The sequence below is a fragment of the Myotis nattereri genome (genome assembly GCF_964212035.1).
Source record: "Myotis nattereri genome assembly, chromosome: 7".
Taxonomy (NCBI): Eukaryota; Metazoa; Chordata; class Mammalia; order Chiroptera; family Vespertilionidae; genus Myotis; species Myotis nattereri.
In genome coordinates this window covers 35,666,838-35,693,673 of record NC_138082.1, presented here as the reverse complement: position 1 = coordinate 35,693,673, position 26,836 = coordinate 35,666,838, and the positions used below count along the sequence as shown (strand labels likewise).

Sequence of the window (26,836 nt, the reverse complement as noted above, 5' to 3'; positions counted from 1 at the left end):
GTGACTGACCTATGGGCAAGTCTGGTCTTGGGGAGAGGGTTTGATGAGCTGGCCCAGTCACATGCCACCCACCTGGCATGAGGGAGGGGCAGCTCTGTCGCAAAGCCTTCCAATTCGTGCTGCCAGGAGTGGTATGGACACTGTAAAACTGGCTGTAATGTCAGCACAGATAGTAGGAGATGAGGCTGGGAGCTGGCAGTGTGGGCAAAAGGCAAAGGAAAGCATGTCAGGATATTACCAAATGTCTGCCTCTGTGATGGCATCATGGGTGACTTTAAATACTTTCCTGTGATGAGTGCATGCTACTTTTATAATGAGAAAGTGGAAATCAGCTGAGGAAATGGTAATTGTGGAGGTGGAAACGTGGGGGATGATTTAAGTGAGGAGGGCTTACTGCAGACTGGGACTCAGGTTGCAGCTAGGTGAGATTTGGTGTGTGTGTGGATGTGGGCTGGACGGGAGTATGCACACGTGGAAACTGGTGGGAATGGGCCAGAGTGACTCCCTGAGACACATTCTCCACCCGTGGTGCCCCGGTTAGAAACGCTTCCCTGCAGATCGTTTCACTCATGTTCACATGTGTTTACTAACAACCCCAGTGCTTCCTGTCAGCAGAAACGTCCAGATGAATTGTTTTACCAGTTGGCGGTGAAATGATGAAAACATATCCGGGTTTCCTTGGGTCGCCTCCTGACTGGCCTATTTCTGTCTCACCATGCAGGTCCTCCCCTGAACTGGTGGACACGTTGCTGTGGACCGCCCAGCATTGACGTGGCTGTGGCTGTGGCCCCCGCCTGCTGCTGAATTTGGATGTGTTGGTGGGACTCTGGAGCTCTGTGCAGCATTGTGTCTGTGGAAGTTTTGAGCCATTGAGTTGCGAAGAGGAGCAGACGGTGCTAGCGATGAGCTCCCAAAGCCACCCAGGTAAGGGGCTGTGGGCTGTCCTGGGCAGAAAGGAAGTCACTGCAACTGCAACATGTCACTGGGTGGTAGACTGGTTTTCTTGACAGTGGCCCCTGGTGGTCTGACAGCACCTGGTGCAGAGTAAATTGTCCTTGGGAAAGACACACTGTAGAGCCCTCGGGAGACTCAGGCCCCGTCTTTGCTGATTTGCACACTGACTTGAGTGGCAGACGTGTGTTCTAGACACCAGGAGACAAGAACGTTGCTTTAGCGAGGTGGGGTTCAAAGGTCAGTTTGTGATTTGGAGAGTTAATTTCTCACCCAGTTTCTTTGTTCCTGGGGCTCGGGGGGTGGGGGTGATTCTGTGACTTGGCCCTGCTGCTGGAGTGTGTTTTATTAGGCCCTGCACTAAGCATGTCACATGATTCAGTCTTCGCAATGCCCCGAAAATCTCATCCTGTAGGAAAGGGGTGCCTTGTTCAGGGTCATAGAGTTAGTAAGTGGCTGAACAGGACTAGGAACCATGCTCGTGTGGCCCTTGGCTTCAGAAATGTGTTGTGGGCACCCACTGTTAGGACAAGTCCCAGTGCAGTTGCCTGATGCATGCCTGAGTCCTGCTTGCTGCCACTCCTAGCTACCTGGCCTATAAGAGCACTTACAGCAGTCTGTCCTGTGTCCATGTGGGAGGGGTGGCAGTGGCCACCGGACAGAGCTGAGCATCCTCAGGCACCCACACCCCTGTCAGTGTGGCTGGGGAATCCAGGTCTGTGCCTCTGGGATGGCCCAGAACCTGCACACACCCTCCCTCCCTTGGCCAGACTGGAGTTGTCTGAAACTCTGGAGGCTAGGATTCCCAGTTATATTTAGATAGGAAGGCTTTATTGATATAAATTGTTCATGTATTGATTGATAAAATGTGTAAAACAAATTTAAGCTTTTGGATCGAAGTGTGTCAAGCAGACCTTGAGGGGTGCCCAGCTCTCCCTCCCAGTGAGGGAGCTGGGCCTCCTTCCCATGTCTGAGCACAGGGGCTGCATACAGGTATTTCAGTGGCGTGCAGTCATCCCATCTGTGGGCTTCTGTGTTATTTTTTTTTCCATCTTAATGTATTATGAGCACTTTTTGATGTCAGTATGTGTATAAATCTAACTTATTTTGATAGCTTGTAGATGAATATTTATGTGGTTGCAGCACTATTTATAGCAGCCCCAAACTGGCATCGGACAATTATATGTATAGTTTGTACTTGCACTTCTATAAGCATCTATCTGCACTGGATCAATTCCAAGAGGCAGAATTATTCCGTCAGTGGGCATAGTGGGTGTGCACGTTTAAAACGTTAAGTTTATTCTCAGTTAACTCTAGAACCTGTCATCTTATCTCTTGGTAACCCAGGTGTCTAAATAAAATACAATGTATTTCTCTTTGTTACCTGTGTCTTTGCCAAGAAGTTAATTGAATTTCCTGAAAGCGTTTCTGCCCTTGGTTTCTTGGGCTGAACAACATCTCCCCACCCGCTTATCATAACTTATCATAACCTCCCAAGCCTTCCTTCTCTTTAGGCTTGTCTCAGGGAGGAGAAGAGTGCTGCGCTGGCTTTCTCTCCCCTGAGAGTCTGCCTTTATATGTAGGTTTGCCCATCGTGTTTATCGCAATCACTGTCCTATCTGGCCTTGTGTGTTGTTGCCACCAGCCGACTCCTGTGGTCTCTGGCCCTCCTGGGGTTGGAGACTGAAGATGGAAGAGGGGCTGGAGCTGGTGAGGGCAGGGCTTCCTTGGAGGCTGAGCCTTCTGTCAGTGGTGGCGGCATGCTCGGGGCCTAAGCTCTTGGGTACTCCTGCTCTCTGCAGTGCTCAGGTGTCCTTCAGGAGCCACCTTTCCTCCCAGAGCAGCCCCTGGAGTTGCAGCAAGGGACCACAAACAGCGCTGGCCTCGCTGCAGGGGGCTGGGCTGGACTGGGCTTGGACCTGTACCCTCCCTGTGTGTGGGGCTGTTGTCTGTCTTGCCAGGTGGTGGGTTGATCACTAGAGATTGTTTTCCTGTCACTTTGATCCCATCAGATTTATATTTTCTTGGAAATTCCTCCAAGTTTTGGTCAGCTGAGCTATTCCCCACTGTCTAGCATTGCTATATATCCTTTTATATTTCTGTTTATATTTAGTAAATTAGTGGATTTGGGAGGAAGAGATATAATGAATACTCACTTATTCAGTTTGCTATTTTGAATGGGAAGTTTCTTCAACCCAAGGAGGAGACTGTCTCTCTCATTCCCACTGGACCCGCACTGCGCAGCCTCCCTGATGTGGGCCTCTCACCTCCCTCATGATCCAAGCGGCTTCTGTCTGGCTGTGACCTGCTCTGCCTTGCCCCCTGGAGCCCTCACTGTCCCCCAGAGCCCTCTTCCCTGGGGCCCTCACTGCTCCCCCCTCACTGTCCCCTGGGGCCTTCACTGTCCCCCAGGGTCTTCACTCTTTCCTGGGGCCCTCACTATCCCTTGGGCTTTCACCTTTACTGTCCCCTGAGGCCTTCACTCTTCCTTGGGGGCCTCACTGCCCCCCTCACTGTCCCCTGGGGCCCTTGCTGTTGTCTCCTCACTCACACTTGCAGTGCAACTTGCCTTTGCCCTGATGATAAAATGACCTTTTTATTTGAAGTGCTTGATTTTTTCTCTCCTGTTTTCCCTTCAAACTCCCTCTGGTGGGTGAGGCATGCAGTAGGGTTTTATTGCTGTTCTTTATGAACGCCGCCAGAGCTGGGCCCTGGTTCTCTGACGTAAAACTGCTCACTGCTGGTTTTATTGCTCTGAATCAGTGTTTGTACTGATGGGAGCAGCCTGCGGAAAGGGCCTGAATTGATTTAGCCTCAAAGAACTCCTCTTTGACAGTAAGAACAGTGGGAAGAGGTTCTGAAATATGGTGCTTTTTGCCTAATTCCATGCTCCAAACCTTTGCCTGTTGGGATGTGCTGAAACAGATCAGGATGGACGTATAGGACACAGGGCCCCTGCCTGGACAAGGCATCCCGAGTGAGAGGGAGGGAACTTGACCCGTGTGGGCCTGTCCTCGGCTCCCTTTCCTACCCCGCCTTTGTTCCACTCCCATGTAGACTGCTGGCTGGCCTGTGAGCAGTGTGCTGGGATGTGGGAGCTTGGATGGCTTACTGAGAACTGTCCCTCTGCAGCTTTCTAACACCACCTGCCCCCCACCCTTCGCACCATTTCTGCCTGAAGAAACACTTGTCAGTCACAAGGCTCATACCGGTGGGCGTTATGGACCTGTGTGTAGTCATGCAGACTTGACCCTTGATAGGAAACTGGTTGAGCAGGATGGAATTGGGAAACTCAAGTGTTCTATCTCCCCCTGCATCTCGGGAAGAGGTGTGTAACAGTGTTTAGTTACAAGCAAGTAGTTATTTTAAGGGAAACTTGTATACTTAAGATCAGTGTTTTAATTTGGACCATTCTTTGGTTTCTTAATATTCTGTTGAGTCTGAAATATTCCCTCCGCACAAAAGCAGCTAAAAAGTCTTGTCAGCAATAGCTTAGTTGAGTCTTGATGTGGTTTGATTTCTTTAGATCATACTAAGGTTTTCATCTGGAGGTCTTCCTGGGGGAGGCTCTGCCCTGCTCTGGTCTGAGCTGGGCTGGCTGCCTCAGTCTTTGTACTCCTGTCTTCTTGTGCTTGATCTTGAGTCTGTTCATTGCAACCAGTTTGGCCACCAAGGTTAGTATATTTTAGAATATGTTTTCTTAAAAAGAAACATTTTTATGTCACTTAGATTGTGCTTTGCAATGACAGACTGTTTCAGGATACTACAAAGTATTAAGGACTTCAAAGAGAGAAAATGAATTTTGAGGACCTGCATTTAACATAGAGAAGACATCAATTCTAAGCTGCAGATAATAAGCAGGTTCTGGACCTAGTGAGGCCCTGGTTGGGAGAAGTGACTAACCTGAGAGCTGGGGGGTTCCTGGCAGGAGTGGGGCTGGGCCCCGAGGATACAGAGACGGTAGAACAGTCACTGACACGGGCTGCATGCAGGCTTGTTGGAGGGAAGACTGATCGGAAGGATTGAACTGTTGGGACAGTAGGGCTCTGAGCCTCTTGTGAGGTTTCCTTCTGTGCCTGAAGGAAGGGTTTCAGAAATGCCCCTGAGCCTTCCCGCCCCAGGCCCTCTAGGCTGTTGAGGAGCCCAAGGGCCCATTTGCAGCTTGAGCTGTCACTCCTTGATTCTCCACAACATCCACGCTCTGAGAATTTAATCAGTCAGGATTTGTTCTGGAAATCACGGAGACAGAACGACTTCTCTTTCAACCTGCTTCTTTTTTAATCCTCAAATTGTGTTTTGTCTTTAAAAAAATCACAAATCCTCAGTCGTTATGAAGAGCTCAGAACATTCACTGTCAATAGAGCATTGATGGTTTGTTTTGGCAATTCTCTGAAATCCTTATACAGTTTGTGGAGCATTTGCATTTATGCCCCTTTTTTTCAAAGCCACCATTGTGGAAATGCAAATTTCTGAGTTCTGAGATGCTGAATGTTGGGTGATTAATGACATTGAGATTTAAGAATGAGTTCCCGGATGGATTTGACATACAAACTCAGCATCAGAGACCATTGAGTGCAGCTTGGTGCCGGAACCAGAAGCTATAATTGGGGCGCCTGGCAGTGGGCAGTCAAAGCAGACAGGTGTGCAGGTGTGCCGCCCCCTCCCGATGCTGGGCTCCAGCAGGGAGTGCTGGCGCAGTTTGGGCTCTGTTTTACCATAGATGTTTAAAACTTGTAGTAGTAATATGTTCGTGTTGGTTATCTGCTTACTCCAAGTCAAAACCTGCTGTGCTTTTAGGCCATAATGAGTAGTGGCTTTGTTCTGGGTTGTGTTCTACAGTTATTTCATTTGTTTTGCATGATACGTTGTATAGGGAACTCCAATGCCATTATTCTCATTTTATAGCTAAATAAATCAGTAATTACTGCTATCCAGTGCTTAGCCAATCAGAGGCCAACCTAGAACCAGAATTGGTCATCTGTCCTTGAGGGACATGAGCCTCCAAGCTGGCAGATGCAGGGTGCCCTGGGCCCACTTAGGAGTTGGCCCTACCAGCGTGCATGGAGCTCCCAGGCCAGGCAGAGGCTCCAGGGCCCTTGGTACAGTGTGGTTCATGAGGTGAGGGGGGAGAGGCAAGGAGACAGGTGAGCTGAGTCTAGGAAGCAGAGCAGGAGTTCGCCTGCCTGGGTGGGGGATGGAGGGCTGGGCCCAGGGCCCTGGAGGTGAGAGCCTGGTGTGGCAGAGGAAGGAGATTGGGAGTGGAGGGTGGATGTCGGGGAACAGGGGTCGTGAGCAGGGAAGGCTGCTGCCACCTAGGTAGATGTGGTCCCATGGCCCTGTAGGTGTGGAGAAGGGATTGTGGGCTCCTTGTCCCCTGCTCCCTGCACTGTGCCGGTTTTTGGTTTTGCTGTTGAATTCCTTGGTTTTTGTACTGTTTATGATGTGTCCTGAGTATATTACGAACTTTCCCTGGACTCTTTGCCAATCTTTAGAAAGTTGGGACTGAAAGGGCTCACTGGGTGACTGGCAAACCAGAGTCATTGGGGAGATTTGGGTTGAAACTTTTCATTGTGCTTCCACTCAAGATCCTTTTATTTGCTTATTTCATGAAAACATGATAAATTTAGGGGATTATAATGGTAAAGAAAAGATTAAATGAGGTGGGGGAGCAGGAGCACATGGCAGGTGATGAGTGCCCTGGGCACTGCAGCAACTCCCAGCTCGGAGTTCCGGGTGATTTCCATTGTGCTCACTCGTGGGCAGGTGCCCAGCTCTCTGGGCCCCATCTCCATGCTCAGCTGGCCAGCACCTCTGTCCAGGATAAAACTCACATGGCCTGGCTGCCCTGGCCTGGACATAGTGGTAACTTTTTTGGTTCTTGTTGGCTTTCCTTGAACTCCCCATGGGGCTATAGGACTAGATGTGTGAGAACCAGGGTGGGTGTTTCTTTGAAGGTATGTGCATCCTGTTATGAGTGGATTTGGTGGACCTGTTTGCATGGATGTGGCCTCGATGATTGGGGTCTTAAGGAGATGGTTTTTTGCTTGTTTGTTTTTGAAGAGCCTTTTCCAGCAGTTTTGTGATCTGATGGGATAAGCCTTCTCTGGCTGAAGGATATTATTTCCAACTTCAGTATTACTTATGAGAAGAAAAGAGCAATTGGGTCTGTCTCAAGTTGCTTAAATTGTCTGAGAGAACATTGGTAGCATTTCTCAACAGTTTCCAGTCTGAAATATATGGGCTTCACCTGGATCATGGGTACGGGGCGGCGCTGGATGAGCCACTTGGCAGAGGCAGCCCTGTGTCCATTGGTTTCTGTGTGTGACCATGTCATCTTTACTGAGGGAATGTCCTTGGGGTTTCTCAACCCAGCCTGGTTCCCTCCTAAGAGTGGGGCCACGCTGCCTTGTACAGGCCCTGGCCCTTCAGAAGGATACCTGGCTTTTGGTTTTGCCCTTCGGGGGCACTGTGTTGGGCTTGATAGAGGTTAGCAGTATGGCCAGTAGGTGATCTGTCTTCTTCCCTCAATGGGTCTCTATTGGGGAGGGAGAGAGCTGCGGGGGACAAGGAGGAGGGTCCCAAATAGGGAGGCCTGTATTTACAGTCAAAATCCAGATCCTTTTACAGCTGGAAGGCGGTGGGCATCCAGAGTAACCAGGCCTTGCCCACTGCACCTGGCTGGCTGGGCATGCTCCTTCTCACCTGCACGGATTTGGGTCCAAGTCTTCACCTGGACACAAGTGGATAGGCAGCTTATTGTATCAGTTTCTATATTCATTTTGTGACATTGGTTAAAATTACTTACCAAAATAACTTCTTTACCATTGTTTCTACAAGCGAGATTCTACATTTCCGGTTTTATGTAAACTAAATACATAGTTTTCACAAGTTTTTGTTAAATACAGGTTTCCTATGCCTTCACAGTTCTTTTGGATACCCTTCAAGTCAATTCTACATGCACGTTCTTGCTAGAAATAGAACTGTATTCCTGGGAAGCTGAAACTAAGCTCTGGGTGGGCAAGGACTGCAAGACTGGGCCACGCCTGACATGCAAGTCCTGCTCCAGAACCTTCCACCAGCGGTTTGTGAAATGCTCTCTGGCAGAGTCTCACTCTTGCCTTGGATACTAATGAAATCTTCTGGGGTTGACTGAGCTCAGACTCCCATGGAACACAGGGGTCTTTGTCAGTTCTGTCTATGTCATAAAAGGCCCATGGTCGTCACACCGTAAAGCCATCACGACCAAACAGCTGGCAGGGGGCAGGGCGGGGCGAGAACTACTAGCGCTGGAGAGCTAGGAGTGGTGATGAGCAGGGTGGCCAGCTGAGGCAAGCGGAAGCGAGCTACTCACAGTTTTGTGCACGCTAGGTCTCTAGTAATATATATGTCAAAATCCACGGAAGTCCCATGACAGTTGCAGAAGACTGAGAAAACTGTCTGAGAAAAATTATACAAAGTTATCTTCTCATATTTTATATAGTGATATGTAAATTTTGAACATCAAATTTTAGTTTGGGATTTAAAAAACAAATATGAATAAGCTTTGAACTTGAATGGGCCATTATTATTTATTAGCAAGTGAGTTAGCAAATCCATGTTTACACTGGGGGGGGGGGGGCGGAGGGTCACACAGAATTTGGGGTGCTCTGCAGAGGTTGGAAAGGTGTCACATAAAAGGTGTTTCAGGTACTGCTTGTAAGAAGCCAGGTGGGGACTGTGGCCAAACTGAGGACATGGGGGGAGGAGATGGTGATGGGAGAGGTTGCCTGCCAGGCCTTGCAGAGGGGTGTGAGGGAGAGGAAGCCAGGAAGGCCCTTGGGATGCACCAATTTTGGACTGTAAGGTGTCCTGGGAGGTCTCAGAGCAGTTCCCGTGGGGACCAAGGTGAGACCTATGCTGTTGGTGGCGTGGACCCCCTGGCTGAGAGCTGGGATCTCACTCTACTCTTTTGTGGCACCCGTCTCTTTTCTGTGAGCAGCCTGGGCACCTGGCTGGTGGGCAGGGCTGAGCCAACACCTTTCCCCAAGGCCTTTAGTGTTGTGGGCGTGTCCTTCTGTATGCCAGGCCTGTGCTCAGACCCATCTCTGGTTCTTTCACTAAGCGTAGCCCCTGAGATTACAAACCTGAGGGGTTCCCTCCATTTCTTTTTCTCCCTGTGCAGACATAGCCGTGTCCAAAAACAAGCCTACGTTCCTTGTTCTCCTTATTTGTCACTTGTCCCGCTTGGGCTGGATCCAAGCTGCCTGTTTATTCTTCAGTGGCAGGTCTGCAGCCCTCAGCTGAAGCAGTTGTCCTGTTGTTGGGCTCTCGCTGTTCCTGGAAAGCCTTGTCACGCACAACCAGGGCCACCGGGGGTGTATCCTGTCCCCTCTGTCGCCATGTGTGTGGGAGCAGAAGCCGGTTCTGGGTGGATCTGGGATGTACTGTTAAATTCATCCTACTTCTTGGAAGCAGGAGGGGAGTGCAGAGGAGAGGAAGAGCCATGAAATGTCAGACCCAGCAGTGGCCATCTGACTTTGTGGCTAATCACCACCATGTGTAATTGAGATGGAAGCTTTTGATTTTTCTTCCTTGTCTGCCAATTTCAGGTCTCATTTTGTTTACTCTCATGAGTCCTGATTTCTTCTGGTTCAAAAGAGGTTGGGTTGTCTTCAGATGGGCTCCTGTGGGAGATACTGGAGGCAGGGAGGGCCTTTGTGCCCAGCGGCCTGGTGCTGGTTTCCAACTTCAGCCTTCCTGGGGTGCTTTCTTATTGTGAGTCCTGGGGAATTGCTGTTTGCTGCACTCCCTGGGGCTGTTGTGTGACACTGATTGGCACCAGCAGTGGAGAACAGTGGCAGTGTGCTGAGTTTAGGCCATGAATTTCACTTGTGTGATAAGAATGCTCTTTACCTATGTGGTCTTTCTTCCCAAGGCCCAGTCTGACCAGAAAGACATAACATTCCAGGAGAAGCTTGTCCTTTACGATCCCTGTTCAACCCCTCAATACTGTCAAGGCCAACAACGACAAAGACAGTCTGAGAAACTGTCATAGCCCAGAGTAGCCAAGGAGGCAGTGTGAGGCCCTGGCTGGCATCCTGGGACAGGAGGAAAACATGAGGGAGGAACTAGGGAAACCTGAAAGAAGTATAATGACATGTCAGTGTTGGTTCATTAATTGTGACTAATGTACTATAGAAATGTGAACTGGGCGCAGGTTGGTTGTGGTTGGGTATGTGTGAGCACTGTACTGTCCACTTGATTTTTAATAAAGTCTTGATCAAATTTGAGCTGACACGTAAAGGAAACTTGTAGTTATTCCTGCTCGCTCATTTTGTTCATCAACAGTGGCGTTCGGAGATGCTCAGCACCTAGCTCTTGAAACTTTTCCTTTGGAGATTATTCTAAATCGGTGCAAAAGTAGTGTCTTATCCTTTCTCATGGTTGTGTGTTGCTGTAATGTCATTCATTTAACACCTATCACTGTTGGTGGGCACTGAGTTTGTTTCTAGTCTTCCCACTACTGTTCTGTAAACGGCTGCTGTGAGCGTTGCATTCCTGCATGAACTTTCTATGGAAGTGTAACAGGCAGAACACACAGCCCTCTGGGTTCACCTGGTGCTTTCTCGTGGAGGGCATGCCCATGACAGCCACGCAGGTCAAGAACCAGAGCATTCCGACCCCAGAGCCCTGCATGTTCCCTCTCGGGTATTGCACCACCTATCCTGCCCTGGGAATCACTTTCCAGCTTCTAACATGTTATATTCACTTTTTCTGTCTTTGACCTTGATATGAATATAATCCTAAAATCCTTGGTCTTTTTGTCTGGCTTCCTTCACTTAACAGTACGCCTGTGTGAGTTTCTGGTGGTATGGCTTCTAGCCATTGTTCATTCCCATAGGTGTATGGTGTTCATCGTGTGGACATGACTATTTGTTCAGTTATTGAGGACTTTTGGGTGCCCTCTAGTTTGGGTGGGTACATCTGATGCTACTATAGCGTTTTTATGTGTATCTTGGGTCTGCACAAGTACACATTTCTTTCAATGAGGCATGTTTGTGCCCAATAGGTTTCCCATTGAATGTACCCATTTATGCTCTGACAGAGAGAGACCTAAGGGCTCTTCTGCCCACCATGCTTGGTACTGTTATTCTTTGTCATTGTAGCCACTGTGGTTCACTCTGCCTTTCCCTGATTGCTAAAGACATTGGGCATCTTTTTGCACTTGAATTGAACAGCTAGGTGAAGTACCTGTTCCAGCCTTTTCATTAAAAAAAAATGGGTTGCCTTTATTTTTCTCACTGACTGGAGGAGTTATTTATATGGATGAGGGATAAGTCCTTTGTTGGTTATTCCCTTTGTTGTTTTCTCTCTGACTCTGGGTTGCCTCTTCATTCTCTTAATGATGCTCTCTGGTGAACAGAAGTTCTTAATTTTAACATTATCCAATTTCTTGGTCATTTTATTTAAGCCTCCTTGAAGGTCATGGAGATACTCTATTATTTTGCAGGAGTTTCATTGTTCTGCCACTCACATTTAGATTTCTGGTCCACCTGGAATTGATTTTTTTTAAGAAAACACAGTATGACGTAGTAGCTGAGGGTTACTTTTCCCATTTGGATAGTCAATTGGCCCAACAGTACTTATTAGAACAATTCATCCTTTCCCCACTGCTCTACAGTGCTGCCTTGTCACAAGTCAAGTATCTGTATCTGGGTCTTCTCTGGCGTTTATTCTTGTCCATTGTTTATGGGTCTATTTCTGTGTCAGCGCAACACCCTCTCATTGAGCTGTGGCTTTATAATTAGTCATGATATCTGGTAATGTGGGTCCTCCAACTGCAGATCATTTCAGAGGTTGTCTCGGTTCTTAGCCCTTTGCATTTCCATGTGAATTTCATAGTCAGCTTTTCAATTTCATCAGAACACTGGGATCTCTTTAGGGAGTGTATCAATTTGCACATAAAATGAATTTGATTAGAATCTTTCCATCCATGAATATGTCTATTTGTTTAGGTCTTCTTTCATTTCTTCAGTTCATTTTGTAGATCACATTGTAGAGGTCTTTCATTTCTTTGGATAGATTTACTTGGTAGTTTTTTCAATACTGTTTTGCTTTAAAATTTTTATTTTTTGTTTGTGTGCTTGTATTTAGAAATATAATTAACTTTTGGATAGCTTCTTGTCTCTTGACAGCTTGCAGAATTTGCTAATTATTATACTAACTTAACTGTGGATTCTTTTGGGTGTTTTAATGTATATTGCTAGCACTTGTTTTATTTCTTTTGTGCTAATTTTTAAACCTTTATGTCTTTTTCTTGCTTTACTACATTGTCTAGGGCCTGCAATCAAATGTTAAACAGAGCTGGTGCTAGTGGACACCTGTAGACAGCTGAACAAGACTGTCACAAGGAACATTCTCAGCATTTCATCATTCTGTGTGGAACTGCTGTAGCTTTCTTATAAATAGGCTTCATCCAGTCAGTGCAGATCTCTTCTATCCTTTGGTTGCCAATTGTTCTCAGGAGTAGGTGTTAAAATATTAGGTTGAACCACAAGATAGTGCAAATGTTTGATATTTCTTGTACAAAATGGCACTTCCATTGGGTTCAACTTAATAGATTTTTTTCTGCATCTATTAATCAAAGGATTTTTCTCCTTTATTTGAGCCATATGATGAATTTTCTTGATGGATTTTTGAGTGTTTAACCAATCTTACAATTTTTAGTAAATCTAACTTGATTTTAATATATTGTTGTTCTTATATATTCCTGGATTTGCTTTCTTATATTTGGCATACTTCTTTTCATGTAAATTCATGAGTGAGATTGACCTGCTATTTTCTTTTCTTGAAATATTCTTGTGAGGTTTTGATGTTAAGGTTATGCTGGCCTTTACATGGGATGACGTTTCCTCTTCCTCTGTTCCTAAGGTTGACAGAGTTTTCTTTGAAGAGTTAGATGGTAAATACTTTTGGCTTTGTGGAGCCCACATGGCCTCTGTTGTATGTTTTCTCTTCTTTTTAATTATTTATGTAGCCATTTAAAAATGATAACTAGTTTTTCCTATCAGGTCTTATAGGTTGTGTTGGCTCTTGTGTGATTCTCTGGAAGAGTTTATATGAGATTTATATTATTTCATTCTTAAATATTTGTAAGAATTCATTGGGAAACCATCTGGGAGTTTTCCTTGTAGGAAGATTTAGAAATTACACCCCGAAGTGTTCAGATTTTCTATTTTTTTCTTGTGTCAGTTTTCATGTGTTTAGTTTTTTTTCAGAAATTTTTCCGTTTCTTTTAAATTTTCAAATGTTATAATGTAAATTGTTTAAATGCCCTCTCCATATCTTTGTCATGTTTGTGGGAGTTATATTGACATCTTCTTTTTCATACTTTATATTATTTATTTGCTCTTCCTCTTTTTTCCTTCATGACCTGCTATGATAATTACATTAATGTTTTTAAAGAACCATGTCTAGTTTTGTTGATTCTCTCTATTGGATTTTTAAATAAATCAATTTCTGCTTTTACTGCTATTATTTTCTTTTATTATTTGGATTTACTTTGCTTTTTAAAAACTCATTGAAATAAATATTTAGAATACTGAGTTTTTTCAGACTTTCCTAAGAAATATTGGTACATGCACTTAAAGCTATGCTTTTCTAGTATAATTTCACTGTAGTCATTTTATTTATTACATATAATTTCAGTTCTTGAAAATTCTTTGAGTTTTGCATTATCATTATATGGTAAATTTTGTAAATGTTTTATGTATATTTGAGTAGAATATGTTAGTTAAGATTTGTCAATTCTCCAATTTTGTGAAATTTGTTAATCTTGATGTTTAGATTTGTTTACCAATTTCATTGTTTGCTTTTTCTATCAGTTACTGAGAATGGTATTTAAAAATCCCCAGTTGTAATTGTGGGTTAGTATTATTTCTGTCAGTTTTTACTTTTGTATATTTGAAGCTATTTTAAGCCCATGCAAATTTAGAATTTTTATAATGAAATGTCTGATTTCAGTGTCTATGAGGGCCCGCCTTCTCCTTGTCCTCATTCCCCGTATGGAAGCTCCATATCTACTCAGACCTCTCCATGTGGCAGGTCCTGGATCTGGCTCAGGTTCCCAGACTCAGCTCCTCACCCTCCATTCAGGCCGGGGCTTGGGTGTCAGCAAATGCCTCTGTGGGGAGAACGGGCCCCAAGTCCTGGCTGCCTCCATAGCGTTCTGATTCCAGCCTTAGTAGTACACACATTTGCACGTGTGTTTTATAATTTTACTAAGCTGCTGTCAGTTGTTAGCTACAGCCAAAGTGGAAGTGAGCTGTACCTGTCAGTGCCAGGGCTGCTGCCAGTGTCATGGTGGAGACGTGATTTTGTTTGTCCCTCGTTCATGTCATTCTTGTGTCAGGGTCCCTGGCTGATCTTTCTGTGGCCATGAAATCCCTGCTGGTGTATTTGAAAGTGGACTGAAATATACCTGCAGCCTCAAGCTGCTCTTAGAGCACTTTTATTCAGATAGTTTACGAGGTGATTTATGTCGCACCTTGTAAACGGTCAAACCTCCCAGGTCCGAATGCAGGGCACACTTGTTCAGCGCCTTCCTGCCTTCCTGCCCTCCCCACCTTTCCCCCTCGGTTTTTACTAAGTTGTTTTTTTTCCTCCCCCAATATGAATGAAGAATTCATTTCAGAGTTACCTTGAGAAGTCATTTGTAGGACGTTGCTTTTCATGCTATTAATGTCATGACTGTACCAACTTTGGTTCCAGCATGGGGTGGGGCGGGGCGAAGCATGAATGTGACACAAGGCCTCTCTTGGCCTCAGGTTTGTCATGCATTGAGCTGGGGCTGAATTAAATGATATCTTAGTTCCTTTCGATTCTGAGATTTCATGATCCTCACATCCAAGTAGTAGCCAAATCCTGAAAGGTTGGAAGTAAGCCATAGATTGGCAATACATATTCTAGGAATTTTTATATTTGGGGTTGGGGTGCAAACAACTTCTCTTCTTTAATGGCAGTATTGGGGTGGGGGAGACTTTGGGCGGGAACCATTTTTCCACATTAAAATTTACTTTTTAGTTTTCTAACCGATGCATTTTATGTTATATGATTAGGTTATAAATACTAGGTTTGGTCTATTACATTTAGAAGTGCATTTTATTCATATAATTGCTAATTTAAATAATTTATAAAGAACTATAATTTTATTTGCAAATTGAATTATGGATTATTTAGTTTTAAGGAAGCCAGGCTTTATAAACAGAAGACCATCTCAGCATTGCAGTGAAACAGTACTTCAGTACTTTGTTTTTCTAGAATTTGGTCCTCTTTAGAGATAATAAAACAAACCTCATGTGAAGGTTAGCTGACCTATAACACTGTCCCAAGATGGCCTTTGTCACTCCACAGGGTTCATGGTGGGTCAGGGCTGCCTAGCCCCCTGTAACCCTGGTTGCCTGGAATGGGTACTGAGATCTGTGTCCAGGCAGCTGGCAGGGTCCCCAGGGGTCCTTGTTCAGGCCTTTGGAACTAGGCAGAATAAAGCACTGCCACTTGTCACTCATGCATGATGTCCCCTCCCCTGGCTTGGGTGCCCTATAGAGGATGGGCTGTGGACCCCTTCCTCCCCATGGTCTCCCACCTATGGTGTAGGACAGCAGTTCTCAACCTGTGGGTCGCGACCCTTTTGGGGGTCGAATGACCCTTTCACAGGGGTCACCTAAGACCTTCGGAAAACACATATATAACTACATATTGTTTTTGTGATTAATCGCTATGCTTTAATTATGTTCAATTTGTAACAATGAAATTGGGGATCACCCCAACATGAGGAACTGTATTAAAGGGTCGCGGTATTAGGAAGGTTGAGAACCAGTGGTCTAGGACAGTGATGGCGAACCTATGACACGTGTGTCAGAGGTGACATGCGAACTCATTTTTTTGGTTGATTTTTCTTTGTTAAATGGCATTTAAATATATAAAATAAATATCAAAAATATAAATCTTTGTTTTACTATGGTTGCAAATATCAAAAAATTTCTATATGTGACACGGCACCAGAGTTAAGTTAGGGTTTTTCGAAATGCTGACACGCCGAGCTCAAAAGGTTCGCCATCACTGGTCTAGGAGGTGCTGATGCTGGTAGCAGCCCCCTCCCCCCACTATTGCACAGTCCCCCTGTCAGCATGTCCTGGAGTGGGGAGCAGTTGGTAGGTCAGTAATTCGAGATGGAGGTGGTGCCCTCTCGTTGGTAGCCCTGCGAAGGTGTAGCCGCAGAGCTGTGTGCCATCCTTTTCAGTCAGCAGATGACGGTCCCGCAGACCTTGGGGTGGGAGGAGCACCTGTTCTGTAGCTGCCATTGCCCCTGCTTGGTGTCCTGGCTCTGAGGGTCAGGAAGTGAGCTGGGAGGTACCACTGGCTGTCAGGGGTGCAGGATCAGGAGTCGGGGCTGCTCGGCCCCTGGGCATGGCGCTGTGCCTATGGAAAACTGGAGGTTGGGCCACTTGGGGCCCTTCCTTGTTCTTTCCTTTGTTCTCCTCCTGAGTCTCTGGAAGTGGATGTCTGAGCTCAGACTCCCTTCACCCCCAGGTGAGCAGGGCCCTCCCTCTGAGCTGGCTTCCTTATCTGAAAAGTGAGGACTCAAGAGGCTGCACCGAGAGGTTGCACCGTGTAGGGTTGTTGTGAGGAGTAACTGAGGTGGCATGTAGCCAGTGCCTGGTTGTTCCCTGGCTGTCAGCTGTGGTCATCATCACAGGCATCTAGAATCATCTGTAGCCTAGGACTGGTCCCAGAGCATGAGGCAAGTCTCAGTGTAGCTGACCTGGTCAGACTCATGCCCTTTTTGAGAAATATGAATACCCTGTGCCCCTCCATGTTTGAGATTCCAGAATGCTATGACATCATTTCTCAAAGCAAGGGTGTTTGCACACATGCAGCCTCCCCTACTCCCGCTGGGAACCACCTGCTGGCCTGGTCTAAATAGTCCCCACCTGATGTGGTCCTGAGCCCAGTTCGTACAGATGGGGGAGCACTGAGAGGAGAGGTGTGGAGAAGACAGCGGGAGAGAAGCTCATGCAGAGTTGCTCCCCTGCCATGCAGGGTGCAGACACCCCACCCTCCAAGTCCTGCTGCGACAAGGGACCAGTGTCAAACTCATGTACTTTTTTAACTTTTTTCTCTTTGGTGATTGTAAACTTTAAAACCCAGCTCTTAAGAAAGGGATTTTTGCAACAGGTGACAAGAGTTTGGGGGCACCCATCATTCCTGCAGGTTCTGCCCAGCTGGCACTGGTCCACTCTGACCATCAGGATAAGCCTCTGGAGTGGTCTGGGCCCGGATCTCTGTTTGGAGAGATACAGCTAGAGGTGGACCCAACTCCCTGCCCCGGTTCTGGGGACCTTCATTTCCCTCTGGTGAGCTCCGCCTAAGCTTGACCCTGTGGCCTGGGAGTCCTGGGAGTGCTGCTGCTCTGGTGGCCCTGGGCCTGGAGTAAGCTCAGTTTACACTCTCCGCCTTTCAGGCCGGCAGCGGTCGCCAAGTGGTTTCTTAAAAAGAATCCTCTTGCCTGGTTAATTTCTGGCATGCGGCTGGGCTCTTGCGTCAGTAAGTCGTCATAAACCCTCCGTTGTCTGGATCAGACATAAACACCAAGCCCAGCTCCACCGCCCCTGACGCTCGGCCAGCGCTGGCGCCCTCAGAGCTGCAGGCGGGGCAGTGGAGGGGAAGGGGCCTTGTGTTCACCACAAAGCCCTTTCTCCCAGGGCATCACTTGGCACTCGCACAATCTGTCAGGAGGGTGCTGGGCATAGGTGTGATTTATTCACTGAAAGGCAAGTGTTGCTTCCCCCAGCTCTCCTTCTTACTGAGACGAAGTTTGCCTCTTTCCACTGGGTCTTCCCTAGTGGTGTGGCAAGGCCCATGTGAGAGGGTTAGAACCTGATTTCAGCCCTGGGAACCCAGGCGTGTTTAGCAGGCTGCTCGTTGCCCAGATCACAAGCTCCCTGTGGCCTCTGTCATCCTCATTCAAGGCTTTGTCATTGGCACTTGGGATCTGGGCTGAACTCGTCCTGGCTTTTTTTTTTTGGAGAACGCTTTTCATCTGAGGCGCCTTGTGGTGCTCTGCATTTCTCATCAAAAGAGGCAGGAATGGGAACTGTTGTCTGTACAGCCCTCAAATACTGTTAGTGTGCTGGGACGGAACTGAACACAACGTGCCTGTGTCCTGGCTCTCCCTGGGTCCTCCCAGGAGAAACAGCTTGCGCCTCTAGTTTTTTCATGGGTGACTCAGGCAGTTGGCAGATGGTCATTGAGCCCCACTAAGGTGGACGGTGCAAAAATCATGGCTTCCAGAGAGTCCTCAAGGAGCTTACATTTGAGATGGGTGCAGGGGACGACAGTCCCGGAGGCAGTAACTGGCAGATGCTGAGGGATGTGTCTCAAGGGCCCCTGTGGACGGCCCCTGATGGGCGTGCAGGAGAAGTAGTAAGAAGGTAGGGCAGAGGCACCCAGGGGAGGGAGGTCTGTTGGATGCTAGCTAGCAGAAGTGGGGTGGGGGTGGGGTGGGCAACTAAATGAGATTTGGCCCGTGCCCTTGTACTTGGCCAGTGGTTCTATAGTCTTGCTTCAGTTTCTGGGCACCTGCAGGGCACAGGATGCACTTGGGGGAGTTGTGTCAAATCCCATCTTGTAAACCTGGCACAGTTCCCACAGAACACCCCATGATGGAACAACAGCCTCAAGGCCATGGCGCTCTAGCCAGGGAGCTGAGCTGATGGTCTGATTTCAGGATCTTTAGTTTCTACTGTGTACATAAGCTGTGGTGAGGACCATGATTTTAAGGAAAACCTGTAAGTGAAAAATAAGTAGGAGGCATCTGTAATGTGAACTTCGTGTAAAATTGAGCAGAGATGGCCCTGTTCCAGTTGAGGAACAGAGCTGAGTCCTGCTCCCTGAGCCCTGGGGCTCCACAGCAGGCAGCAGAGCAGGGGTCTAGACCCATGTGTCCTCTGCTGTAGGAGGGTAGACATGCCACCTCTCTGTGGTAACCCCTGGCCCCGCAGAAAGGGGACAGTGCTTATGAGGCCTAAGACAACCTCGTTTATGCCCTCAGCTCATCTAATGGGATGGGTGCAGCTTTCGTTCCAGGAGGGGACAGTGAGGCTCAGCTGAGTGCTGGCAGAAGCCCCAGCTGGTAAGGGCAGGCCAGGGCTGGCCCCCTCTGTGGCTTCCTGGGGGCTGTGCGTGTCAGAGACTTTGAAACAGTTGTTCAGGAGGCCGTTCGTTAATCGTTACAGTCTCAGCACATTGTCTCCAGAAACAGGTGCAGATAGCTGGGAACCCTGAGTGAGTGAAGTGGTCTCACTTTGTAGCTCATGCTTTGAGTTGAACTCACAGGGCTGGAGAAGGTTAGAGTTGGGGGTTTAAGAACATGCCGGGGAGTGTCTTCTGTGTGGTCAGGGTTGGCGTGCAGCTGCTTACCTGCCCCGTGTCGCTGTTGAGAACCTCAGGTGCTATAGATGTGGTGCTCCGGGGCTGGAGCCGAGCTGCAAAGTGCCAACATGTCTGGGATACCCGATGGAAAGGCCTGGGACTCTCGAGAAATCACATGGGTTCTAACAACAAACTGTCCCTGTGCTTTTTCCCCAGCCACTTGCTCTTTTCACTTTTGCATCTTGAAGATTATTCCCTGTCAATTAGGGAGGCAATCTCTTATTCTCTTGGACACTTGGGTATTATTTCTGTTTACCAGCATGTATACCAATTTCTTTGTTCTCTGTGTGTCATATTGTGGTAAAATATAAATAGCATACATTTACCATTTTAATGATTTTTAAGTGTACAGTTCGGTGGCATTAAGTATAATTCACAATATTGTGTAATCATCACCACTATCTATTTCCAGAACTTTTTCATTATCCAAAACAGAAACACTAACTCCTGACTTCTCCCTCCTCTCAGACCCTACGGACCCCCAGTCTACTTGTCTCTGAATCTGTCTATTCTAGGGATCTCAGACAAGTGGAATCATACAACATTTGTCCTTCTGTGACTGGCTTGCTTCACTTGCTACAACATTGTAAGGTTCATTCATGTTGTTGCATATACTCTAATGTACTGCTCCGCTGTTTCCACAGTGGCTGCACCATTTTACGGTCCAACCAGCAGTGCACACATCCTCACCACACTTGTCATTTTCCCTTTGAAAAAATAATAGCCATTCTAGTAATAGGAGGTGGTGTCTGTGCTTCTGAATTGCTTTTCTGTAATGACTAATGAATTGAGCATCTTTCCATGGGCTTGTTGGCCATGCATGTGTATGTCCCTTTGAGAGAAATGTCTATTCATGTTCTTTGCTCATATTTCACTGGGTTGTTTGTTTTTTGTTGTTGAGTTGTAGGAGTTCTCCATATATTCTGCCTATATGCTTTGTAAATATTTTCTCCCATTCTGTAAGTTGCTTGTTCCCTGTCTATAAAATTTTAAAATTGATGAAGTCTTTTGTTGCTTATCCTTTGATGTCACATCTAAAGACTCATAGCCTAATTCAGTGTCTTGCAGATTTTCCTTTGTTTTCTGCTAAGAGTTCATAGTTTAATTCTCTTTAGGTCACTGATCCATCTCGAGTTAATTTCTGTATACGGTGTGAGGTCAGAGCGCAACTTCATTTCTTGCCTGTGGGTACCCAGTTGTCCCAGCACCATTTGTTGACAAGGACCTGGCTCGCTTTTCCATTTGTAGATGAGGACCCAGCTTACTTTTCAAGATTTTCTCTGGAAGTATGAGCAACAGTCCAGGTTGGTATAGATCTTACTCATCTTCAATCAGGATGTTGCGGCCACATTTACAGTTTTTCCTCCTCTGGCTCCACTTCCTGTCATTGTGTTCCTCATTTGGCACCTTTTCTGTACCCCATTCACTTTGCCTACCTCTCTGGGGATGACAAATTTGAGAACAGCCGACATGGTGTTCTATGGAAGAAAGGATAGGCAGACTTGGCTCAGGTTCACTGTTGCTGCCATCCATTGGCAGTTGCCTGCCACTCATGTGGGACTCTGCGGCCACTGTGTCAGCCTGCCTGCCACATGAAGTCCTGATTACTATCTGCACAGGCATCTGCAGCTCGGTGGCTGCAGCCAGGAGGCAGGTGGGTTGCGGGCAGGGATGTGTAGTATGCACACACGAACACCTTGGCCTTGCCCTGCTCCTGCCACAGCAGGTACACAATAGCAGTAGGCTTCCCAGGAACTTTATTTATTTAGTATAGGATGTATTTATTGTATTTAGATTAAACATTGTTGTTCTTGTATTTCATTGAAATGAAAAGACCCAAATTGCTATTGTTCTCTTGCTTTTAATTTTCATCCTTCAACCCCTTTGGTATTGGATGTTGGGTAGTGGAGATTTTCCAGGTTTCATTCACATTGTGACCTGCGGCAGGAGTAGTTTTCTCTTGGGATGCCTCAGGGCTGTGTTTCTTTCAGCTACCTGTGGCTAAATTTTTACTTTGCAAAGGCTAAACTTGGGTTTGAAGTTCAGGATTGTCTTCTGAGTGCTTTAGGTTTGGAAATATTCCTTGGATACACAAAGTTATTTTTGTCTTCCTACAGCTGTTGGTTTTTTTGTTAGCTGCCATCTGATTTCACACTTTCCACTGTGTTACTCCTTAGCAGTTAAAGTTACATCAGCCTTTGTCACTGCTTAGAAAACACACACTACTGTGTCTGTGTCCCCATCAGATACACTTGTTATAATTTGTATCCAGGGGAAGCTACAAAGAAAATATTCCATTCTGAAATTTTCATTTGTTTGTAAGCTAAAAAATTTAAGAGTAATGCATTTCTTGTCTTTAAAACACACACACACACACACACACACACACACAGTGTTTTGTGACACTTCTGTGCCTACTTGGAGACAGGCATTTCTTTTTGCACAGGCCCAGTGAGTGTGTCACCTGTTGTTCCCAGCTCCTCCTTCCCTGGGCTCCATGGTGAGCTGCTGGCCTTTCTTCCTCCCCAAAGGCCTCCCTCCTCATCTGGTTGGGCTGGGGAGCCTTGGAGGAAGCCGGGGCAGAGAGAGTGATTGCCAGCCTTCTTCCTGGCTCCTCCTGAGTGTTGTGTTGTGCAGGGACAGAGCTTTGCACCTCTGCCCACCTACAGTGGCCCTGCCGTAGAACAGTCCTCCAGGGCTCGGCCAGACTTACTGTACTGATTTTGTTTCCCCGAGAGCAGTTTATTTAATGGGAAAACACTCCTCTCCCCCAATTTTTTAAAGTTAATATGTCTCATCTCCATGTAAATTCAGACAATGCCAAAGGATAGAAAGAAGGAAGGAGAGCACCTCATCCCCCCACCAGACCACAGTGACTGAGAGGGACAGATTATGTTTTGTAGAGATTCTCAAGCAGGATCTACAATGTGTATGTGTACCTGTCCTCTTATGTGTGTTGGTATAAGAGCATAAGGTATTGTGATAGCTGCATAATATTCTAGTACTTAAAAGTCCTGGATGGGTGGAAGTTGAATGTTTTATTCTGTAGTAGGTAACATTTGAGTGGAACATTCTTAGACACGCATTTTTATTTGTGGTTGATTACATTTATTATTATTGTTTTACTGGGCTGAAGCCCTAGAAATAGCAATTTCGGGGCTATGCTTACTGCTGGTTACCAGGCAGGTATCGGACTCTGGTACCAATTGCATTGGAGGTTGCCGGTTCCTCAACGCCAACTGCTCAAAGGGAAAATGCCAGTTTCAGTTGGGAATATTCCTGACAAGAAGGACAGCTCTTACTTTTATTGGCATGTGAGTCTCTGCCCTGGAGGTGCACTTCTCTTTAATGTCGTGTGTGGCACGTGGGTGTGCACACAGAGCTTTGCTGCCTGGTGATGTGTGGTGACCGTCTCCAGGAGCACTTCCTGTGACCGGGTTCCAGCTGAACTAACCATGCTCTTCAGGGGATACCATTTTTACTTGAAAGAGTGATTTACAGATAGAATTTGGTTGTTCAGACTTGAGTACTTGCCAGATATTTTCTTACAAATGAAGCGAGGCTGTCACTTGAAAGAAAATAAATGATGGTTTGTGTGGTCAGTGATGACATCCAGCTTCCAAGTGAGACATTGTTTACGGCACATGTCTACCTGGGGACAATCTCAATGAGGCAGTCTGTCCACACGACCAAGTCCTGGACATCCAGCTTCCAAGTGAGACATTGTTTACGGCACATGTCTACCTGGGGACAATCTCAATGAGGCAGTCTGTCCACACGACCAAGTCCTGATGTCGCAGGCACACTCAAGATGACTCGCAGGTGCCCACAAAGGCTATGCATCTCTGCAAGGTGGGTGTCTTCCTCACTTCCACCTAACTAACCTGTCAGAGCACTCGGAGCATGGAACAGACGTGAGTGTCCCTGACTTCCCCTGAGCCAGACAGCAGAGTTCTGCAGAAGGCAGGCCGTGTCACCCACTCACAGTTGTCTGTGTTGTGGAAAAGGTACTTACTTTTTCATAAAAACAGGTAATTTATGTTAACATTCAGTGACACTCATTACTATTGTTAAACTAGTGACTTGGTGCATGAAATTCGTACACATTAAAAGGAAATTAATTAGAGGAAATATTTTAATATTGCTATTTGCCCTTTCTCTATAATAGAAGTGTTAGAGATGAAAGAAAATTAGTAAAATGTATATGAAAATCTTCCTCCTGTCAGAGTCTGGGGCGCACCATGGGAACCAGAGTCAAGTCCCTGCCCACTCATGTGCGCCTTGAAATCGCGCGAGACCCAAACCCGGCCAGCCCCAACCCCATTGGGCTAGATTCAGACCCAGCCGGCCCCACCCCCATCAAGCCCTGCTTGGGGGGGGGGGGCGCAGCGGCCTCAGGTCGCCTGGCCTGGTGCCAGGGCGGGGGGTGTGGCCTGAGGTCCCCCATCAAGCCCTGCCAGGTGGGGGGGCGTGGCCTCAGGTCCCCTGTCCTGGCGCCAGGGAAGAGGGCATGCCTTGAGGTCCCCATCAAGCCCTGCCGGGAGGGAGGCGCAGCCTCAGGTCCCCTGGCCCAGTGTCAGGGTGGGGGGTGCGGCCTGAGGTCCCCTGTCAAGCCCCGCATGGCTGGGGGTGTGGCCTCAGGTCCCCTGGCCCGAGGTCCACCGTTAAGCCCCCCGGGCAGGGGGTGCAGCCTCAGGTCCCCTGCCCCGGCCCAGCGCCACACAGCCTCAGGTCCCTGCTGATTGCTCATTAAAGATCGTTACAGGAACTCGGCCTCCGCTGTGGGTGCAGCCATCTTGTGTTACGGGATCCTCACTTCCCCTGTGGGCGCAGCCATCTTGTTACTTCATGACAGTCAACTTGCATATTCCCACTTTATTAGATAGGATAGTTTAAAATATTCAGTTTTAACTTCCGATAGTAAATATTGGTAGTAATTGCTGCAAAACTGTGAGAACTGCCGATCCAAGCCCTCTGTGTCGACATACATAGGTTCTTAAGAAGCACTTAAACCTATTTTGTCTGTATGTCTCATCTGTAGGTGCTGAGGAGGCTGAGGTGTCCTGTGCTGGCACAGGGCAGTGCCAATCTCATCAGGTGTGGGTGCACGCGGGGCAGTGAGACAGCCTGTGCTGAGGGCTTCTTCGTGGTCCCCCACGGGGGTGGGCGGACAGGCCTACAGGATGATAGCTCACAGGTGTCGCTGAACAGGACTTGCAGCTGCTATGATTGATGACTTTATGTTTGTGTTGTATTTGTTACATTTAATTATACATGGTTATGACTTATTATGTGAATAAGTTCTAGGTGATGAGAATAAATTTGCTGGAGTTTTTGTTCTCATTTAGCATTTTGTCATTTTGCAGAGAGGCAAACTTCAAGGAGGATGGTTGACTAGTGTGGGTCTTCAAACCCAAACTGTCAGGATCAACATAGTCACACTGAAAATTAATGATGACAGTGTTCAAAGTGCTGAGTAATGAAGAAAAAAAGACAGGAAGAGCCAGGAGAAATCTGAAGGCAGAGAGGAAAATCCATTCAATAAGAAGTTTAGGTAGAAACATTCTCAACAAATGAACTTTTTTGGCCATAAAAATGAGACTTCACATTGTTCTTAGAAATTTAAGCACAGCTTCCCTGGACTGCAGGTGCATAAATGAAAGGGCGTTGCAGGGTCTGGGAACATAGGCCCTGGGCAGATGTCACTTAGAGGAGGTGCACTGGGCTCCATAGGGTCCCCTGACTCTGAGACATAAATGACCTGCAGACAGTGGGGGCAGTTGGGCTTCTGGAGGAACAGGAAAGACAGTCACCTGGAGGAACGACACTGAGGGAAACTTGGAAAATCTTATTTGAAGGGTTCTCAGCTTTTAGATGGAGAGTTAGGGACCCCAGTGAGAGGTGTGCCAGAGTGCTCATAATGTTAACATGTCTAAACTCCACACTGCAATAGGCATCCTTCCTCTGCCCCAGGAGAACTGTGAATGGTGGTAACCGAGACATGCTGTGGACTCGGGATTGCTGGTGCAAGACCCAGCTGGATGTTCTCAAAAGAAAAGCACCTACTCGTGGGATCACTCAGTTTTTCCTCAAAGTTGATGCAAGGTCGACCCTCCAGAAGATTGCCCCTAAATCTAGAAAAGTGTTATTGATGTTTATGAGGCTAAAAGTGCCTTCATCCTAGAAACCTACTAGAGACAGCAATAAAACAAAAACTATAAAGCAGATGTTGCTTATGAGCAGAGACATCAAACCCTAAACCAAATATTGGGAAAGTCCTTGAGAGCGTGAGACAGATATCCATCACCAAGGGCTTTACTGCAGGATTCTTGCTGTACAGGGGAAGATGTAGAATTCGTATAAATATGGGAGAATGCCCTGGCTGTGTGCTCAGTTGGTTGGAGCATCATCCTGTGCATCAAAAGGTTGTGGGTTCGATTCCCAGTTTGGGTATGTGCAGGAGAAAACCCATTGATGTTTCTCTCTCACATCAATGTTTCTCTCTCCCTCTCCCTTCCTCTCTCTCCAAAATCAATAAAAACATACCCTCAGGTAAGGATAAAAGAAAAATAAAACACATGGGAGAATGTTTTAAGAAGATTAGATAGCCGAAACCGGTTTGGCTCAGTGGATAGAGTGTCGGCCTGTGGACTGAAAGGTCCCAGGTTCGATTTCGGTCAAGGGCATGTACCTGGGTTGCGGGCACATCCCCAGGAGGAGATGTGCAGGAGGCAGCTGATCGATGTTTCTCTCTCATCGATGTTTCTAACTCTCTATCTCTCTCCCTTCCTCTCTGTAAAAAATCAATAAAATATATTTTAAAAAAAAAGATTAGATAGATAAGTACTCCTGTTTTCATAATTAATTAAAAATATCCCCAAACTGGGAGGAACCATAGCTTTAATAAGTAGGTTAAAGATTATTTGAAAGCAGAAACTAACTTTTCCTATGGTTACAGAGCTAGAGGCCTTGTACGAACAAGAGCCATGCACTGTGTACTCAGAACAACTATTCTGTGTCCTTCCAGAGGCCCACAATTAAATACTGTATAGACCTTGTGGCATAACTTAAAGAAGTAAAATGGAACCACAGTGTACCCACTCCCCTCTCCACAGTGGAGGCCGATCGTGACTTTTGCATGTTTGCTTATCATTCCCTGGCTTTAATGAAAATGTATATAATGTTTCTCAATAATATGGTTTTAGTTTTATATGTTTTTAAATTTTATGTAAATGGAATCATATATTTTTTATTTTAGATTTTTTTTAAAACAAAACTATTTTGGAGAATGATCCATGTTTGTGCATGTAGCTGTAAATTGACTATTTTGATTGGTGTTTAGTAATCATTTTTTGAATTTTCATAACTAATTTTCCTGTGGATGGCTTATGGCCTGTTTTCAGATGTTACCACC

At 46.5% G+C, this 26,836-nt stretch overlaps 1 protein-coding gene across 2 annotated transcripts in view; it reads left to right on the top strand.

Moving 5' to 3' along the window:
• The window catches only part of HDAC4 (histone deacetylase 4), a 232,932-nt gene that overhangs the window by 31,761 nt on the left and 174,335 nt on the right, over positions 1–26,836 (top strand). For both annotated transcript variants that reach the window (XM_081095399.1, XM_081095398.1), the window contains exon 2: positions 722–924. In XM_081095399.1, coding sequence (XP_080951525.1) covers positions 903–924 — 22 coding nt within the window. In that variant the 5' untranslated portion in view covers positions 722–902. The remainder of the gene's footprint in view (positions 1–721; positions 925–26,836) is intronic.